This window comes from Camelina sativa, chromosome 18, assembly GCF_030686135.1.
Source record: "Camelina sativa cultivar CO46 ecotype springtype chromosome 18, ASM3068613v1".
NCBI lineage: Eukaryota > Viridiplantae > Streptophyta > Magnoliopsida > Brassicales > Brassicaceae > Camelina > Camelina sativa.
Window position 1 is genome coordinate 5,349,896 of NC_141897.1, and position 6,000 is coordinate 5,355,895.

General features: G+C 34.1%; 2 protein-coding genes across 2 annotated transcripts; both read right to left on the reverse strand.

Moving 5' to 3' along the window:
- Positions 1-424: 424 nt before the first annotated feature.
- On the reverse strand, positions 425-1,698 carry LOC104760641 (uncharacterized). Its single transcript, XM_019240280.2, has 2 exons — positions 1,487-1,698; positions 425-859 (listed from the first exon to the last, which is right to left on the reverse strand). Exons 1-2 carry the CDS (start codon positions 1,584-1,586, stop codon positions 675-677), a joined length of 285 nt encoding a protein of 94 aa, XP_019095825.1. The 5' UTR covers positions 1,587-1,698; the 3' UTR covers positions 425-674.
- A 2,297-nt stretch (positions 1,699-3,995) lies between these two features.
- On the reverse strand, positions 3,996-5,849 carry LOC104760642 (uncharacterized). The gene is made up of 4 exons (XM_010483599.3): positions 5,504-5,849; positions 4,613-4,841; positions 4,359-4,483; positions 3,996-4,268 (listed from the first exon to the last, which is right to left on the reverse strand). The coding sequence occupies exons 1-4, from the start codon at positions 5,828-5,830 to the stop codon at positions 4,188-4,190; spliced, it is 762 nt and encodes a 253-aa protein (XP_010481901.1). The 5' UTR covers positions 5,831-5,849; the 3' UTR covers positions 3,996-4,187.
- Between the last annotated feature and the right edge of the window lie 151 nt (positions 5,850-6,000).

The window sequence follows — 6,000 nt, forward strand, 5'->3', positions numbered from 1 at the left end:
ATTTTGTAATTTAGCTATATATTTTGGAATAATTCATAGTTACCAAAGTTGATCAGTAAATCAAAAACTGATCTTTTTCTTTCTTAGGGGTGTATGGAGAAAGAGTGTTCTTTTTTTTTTTGGACAAAGGAGAAAGAGTGTTCTAAAACTTTCTCGTATTTTTTTTCGCATTCCGATTGAAGATAAAAAAACATTATTTCAAAATCTTTTCTCATTAAAGGATCCAAGAGTTTTGTATTTCGATGAATTATAACGAGTAGTAAATCTAAAAGCTAGAGAAAACACTTGTTTTCTCAGTATATTATGGAAGTGCAAGTAAGCCATTTAAATGATCAAAGAAATATTTAGAGCCATGTGTATGTCTCAACATAGGTTATTAATTGTTTTTTTCTAATGTAGTTGGGCAAAAACAGAGAAACCAGAATAGATGAACTTAGTAGTATCAAACTTTGTGAATCATTTGTGTATTTTTATATCTACAAACACTCACGTGATGGTAATACTCATAAGTACACATGAGAGGCATGCCACGGAATATATAACAGCTAAAAACTCTGCAACCTCGAGTTTATTAAAATTTTGCGAACCTCATCACACTGCAAGGGACCCGTCAAGGCTCTCTCAAATACAAGGATGGTTTGGAACATCTTGGGTTATATATATAATAAAACCGATCAGAATCTTTGGCAAAGATATGAACCAAGAAGATTCCAGCAAGGTTTCTTCCTCTGTTGTTGTTGTTGTTGTGGTTTGATCTGTACGCCGCGATTAAGATCTTCATTCTTGTGTAACAGATTCCACATTATGTGTATGTCTTCGTACTCACAAGAACTCACGTCATGTTGTAGCCTCAGGAGTCCTACAACACACAAGACCATCATTTAGTTTTTTCTTTTTTTTTTAAGATATAACACCGATTTATAGAGACGTCCTACTAATCCGGAAGGTGAATATATCCTACTTAGTAAGGATTTTACCACAAGCCCATCACGGATAAAGCAATAAAACCCTCAATCAAAGACCTTAAGCATATTGAAAGCTCAAGAGTCTTTTTGGATCCTATAGCTAAAAATTTCCACCGACAGTTTCTTTACATGATCAAGATTCACAAAAAGAAAATGATAAAATCTAAATAACTATTATATATATGATCAAGAATCACAAAAGAAGATGATAAAATCTAAACTAACTATTATATGATCAAGAATCACAAAATAAATTGATAGAATCTAAACTAATTACTATTATTTGATCAAGAATCACAAAAGAAGATGATAAAATCTAAACTATTATATGATCATCAAGAATCACAAAATAAATTGATAGAATCTAAACTAGTTACTATTATATGATCAAGAATCACAAAAGAAATTGATAAAAACCTAAACTAACTATGTATTTTTTTGTTGGTTTCCCTCAAAGCCATGAAACAGAGAAAACGTTTTAAGGGGCTGGTGAAAGGGACGGTGGAGGGATCGGAGCTTACCACTGTGTCGGAAGCCAACGCGAACGGTGAAACGATTCCAGATGCGTCGGGTGGGGAAGGCCATCGTGTTCCACCACTCTCTCCATCTAAGGCCGGCCATTTGAGCAAAGTGAAGAGAGAAGGGAAGAGAACAGAGAAGGAGGGAGAAGGTAGAAAGGGAGAGAAGAAAACTCAACCCCCAAAAAACTGACGTTTCAAGCAATAACTTGAACTAAATAGACTCATAGAGAGGAAATACTATTTTATTTATTATAAAAATGTTTTTTTATAAGGAAAGAAATATCAGCCGTATATTATATTCTATGTTTTATTGTTAACAAATATTTTATAAATATAAAATAAAATACGGAAAAGACTGTTAGGTCCTTTCATCAATGGAAAAATAGGCATGCACATTCGAATTAAAGATAGAAAAAACAGGCATGAGCATTTGGATTAATACGGATATTAGTACTAGTATCGAATCAATTTGGTTCAAATCATTAGATTCTAATAATTCCAGTTCGATTTTTTATTTTATTTTACCCTATTACAAGATATCTTCAGTCAAACATTTAAAATGATTTATTAAAAGAATCTAATAAATTTATTATTATTGAACTAGTATTTTGAAAATATAATTTAGGATCTGTAGTTATCCACAAAAGATCATTTAAAAAAAGTGTATGGCTTATCTTTTAAGTGGTAATTGGGAATGTTTTACAATAAATCATAACAACATATCTAAAACTATGATATCATATAAAAACTTACTAAAATTCAACCATTTAAAATATTGAATTGATCAATACACTTGTAAATTGTTTAGATTTGTTCCCGTTTTAGATAAATGATTGATCATATTGGAAATAAAATAATCTAATGAAATATTTGCTATGTACTTTCTTTTAACATATTATTCTATACACTTTTTTTTTTTGGAGCAAACATTTTTCTATAAACTTTGTTGCAGAAAATCAATTAGGTTTATTCGAATTCAGTTTTGATAATTCGAAATAAAAATAAAATTTGGATTAATGGTGTCTATGATGAATTCCGGTTTAATTTGGATCGGTTCGTTTTAGTTTATTTTGTCGAATTAAAAAAAAAAAAAAAAAGTTTCCAAGAAGGAGAATAAAGGAATATTACTTACTAGCTGCGGTCCTTTGCCTTTCGGCATGATGACGTCACACCAATTAGATTTGGGCCACGTATGAAAAGATTCAGTGTCGTTCTACCTTTTTGTCCGAGTGCCGTTGAATACGAGCGAAACTATTAAAAACTGTCGGTAAGCTCTTTAATTGTTCCCACGTGTTGATTTCTTGATGGCTTTTAGATTTCAATTTGGGCTTTTTAAAAATTCATTTTCTGTGGAGAAGAAAATGGCGGAAAAAAACAAATATCGTGTGTTTTTTTTTCTGACGGCAAATATCTCGTGCCAATTGTTTTTTTTTTTTTTTTTTTTTTTAAATATAAAGGAAATAAGAGAAGAGAGTAGGACAAAAAATATAAGGACAATTATATAGTTTTAATTTAGGAAGAAAAATGATGTTTTATTTTGTCTACTATGAAGTTTTTATTTTATGATTGAAAGATGCAAAATGACCTAAAACGTGCCTAAGTTTGGTTTTGACAATGTGAATTATGTGGTTAGCCTCATACTAGTTCTACCTACCCTAGTTTTATTTTGGCAAATAATTGTCTAAATATAAATATATTCATGATTTTTTAAAAATAGAAAAATATTGGAAATTTGTAAGTGTTACAAGAATGTAATAAATAAAAATAGAGTGAATTGGTGTACTAGTTTTTTTTTTGGGGGCCTAAATCATAGCGAATTATGATATTTTCGAGAATGTTTGAATTTCTTGAAAAATTGTTCGTTGTGTTTATTTATGAATGTGGGTGAAGTGGTTCGATTTATGGGTAGCAACATGATTTATCTTTGCTCATTTGTTCGAGTTCCAACCTTATCACTTACTAGTCTTAATTCGGCCAAAGACAACTGGTTGGTCTTACCCGAATCCAGTCCTAGTTGGATTAATCATGAAGTTTAGTTCCATGGTAAGATACATATTTCGTTGACCAATAACCTCTAAAACCGTCCTATTCATTTGAAACACTTTGCTGATAAGACATTTGGTCAAGGTAATACTTAATAGTCAACTACAACATAATTAGCGTGCAAGGTAATTTCCCTTGCCCCAATTCCTGTGACATACAAACCTGATTAAAACCTAGACAATTTGAATGACTAAGGGTTTTAATCAGGTTAGTGTTGTCGAAAGCGTAAGAGCCCCCCCCCCCCCCCCCCCCCCCCCCCCTCAAGTTTGCACCAAATGCACCAACACCAAAGGTTCAGAGGTTCCTGAGTTCACCGAGCATAGTCGGGATGTTCTTGTTCGGACTTCAGAAAGGTATGCAGAACCTCGCTCTATAGATGAGACTACAGAGGGTCTTAGTGTTGGATGGAGAGAAAATGAAGATGGCAAAACACATGTTGGCAATATTTGTGATGGAACTTTGGGACTTCCTTAAAAATATATGCTTGGATAAAAAAATTCAAAATCAATACATTTTTAGGTCCATATCTATGAGATACTGTTGCTGAAATGTAAACACAAAAAACAAACCTACTAGTACTAATATCTGATGTTTACTTGACGGTTCAATGGAAAAAAGAGATTGCGAATTGCGTGTGACCAATAACAGTGTCCATTATTCAGCTGTCAGCTTTCGTCTGGTTTGCCATATATGTCAAATAAATCGTCCATATATAAGCGCACGAGCTATTCATCAGTGGCTGCAACCAAGAGATTACATGTTGAAGTTGGAAAAACTTTTAAATCACACCAAACAATGGGAAAAGTAGTAAGAGAGATATTTGGTTTACCTGTAGATGAACTGGCACATACTTGAATGTAACAAAATCACAGGCCGGCCAATAAATAAGTCCATTTCTCAATGTTGGCAGAAGATCTCGCTTCAATCTTGCCAAAATTTCGTCAGAATTTTCACCTTAATTTGGACAAGCAACATGCAGGTACCCAAACACATGATGAGTATGATAATTTATAGGTAGAATTGTAAGAAACTAAATCTATTTAAAACAGAGACTCAATCGATAAGCTTAATTATAATATATACCTTGTAAAATGGCATTATAAGAATAGAAGACCGTGTTGCTACAAGGTCCGAAAAGAACCTGCCCCATCATAATTTTCTTAAAGGTAGTCAACACGTCGCGCTTTGGCAATATTTTAGAAAGATAACTGAACCACAGATGCTGTGACGGCCCGAGAAATATCAACCCAAAGCTAGCCATTCTAGCTGTTCTTATCAGGTCAAATGAACCAGCAGGCGGCATTGTGATCATCTGTTGAAGAATTTATAGAGTCAGCACAAATAATAAACCAACAAAAAGAGTCTCTAGTTTCCGCGGAAGCTAACAACAACATGATCATCATAGAATGACTAATAAAGAGAGTTTATAAGCACCCCAAGACACACACCTAAAATTTTCTGAGCACACCAATACCAAACTCATCCAGTATTCAGTAAAAAACGAAAAAAACGACTTCAATATAAACATCAGTCTATTGGCATAGTTGGTTACCCGAACTACCAATACAGATAATTTTTTCCAGTGTCTCAATAAACACTGTAAATACAGCCTTTAGATACCAAAGGAAACAGTCGTTGAGAACACAGAATGGAACAAAGATAAGTAAAACAAATTAGAAAACAACACCACTAAACCAAACACTAAAATCTTAGCTATTCTATACTAAACTATAACATTTTTTCTGACTACTAAGACTCTAATCTAGTTTCAGAGGTACTTTTACACACACAAAAGTAAGAACATACACATCAATTTGGAATTCTCTAGGGTATGATGAAACAATGCAAGATTGGTGTTTTCTTCCTAAATGAAAATACAAAATCCCCTGAGAATTCCAAAACTGCAATGATTCAAAACCTAATTCCACACCACAAAGACTCCAAAAAGAGATTGAACAAGGGAGAGAGCCAAACCTGAGAAGTGAGATCCGCAGCCATATAAATAAGGGAAGTAGTGACGCTCTTAGTCACGAAAGGGTGTGATTCGAGCTTTCTCAAATACCATCGCAGAAACGCAGGCTGTTTGGAAGGAGACGAAGCGTTCGTCGATAGATTTCGCGAAACGGAGAAAACGCGAGGGACTACGAAACTCCCAGCCTTGCGCAGCTCGTGAAACGATCGGCCGGAGAATCCAAGAATTGGTTTCCGACCGGAGAAGATAGTTCCGACGAGAGCATTGTTGATTCCGTGAAGGGAACGACGATCGGAGAAGAAACGTTTGCTCAATCCAACGATGTTCATTTTCTCTCTCTCCGATGTTTCGTTAATGGCGGCAGCTTGACACTGTTTTGATTGATGTATCTCTCTCCTCCGTACCAGGACAATACGACAGCGTTTCCAACATAACATAAACCGACGTACAGTGCTTAGAGAAAACCAATAAACGACATGATGTTTGATGTAATAACTCT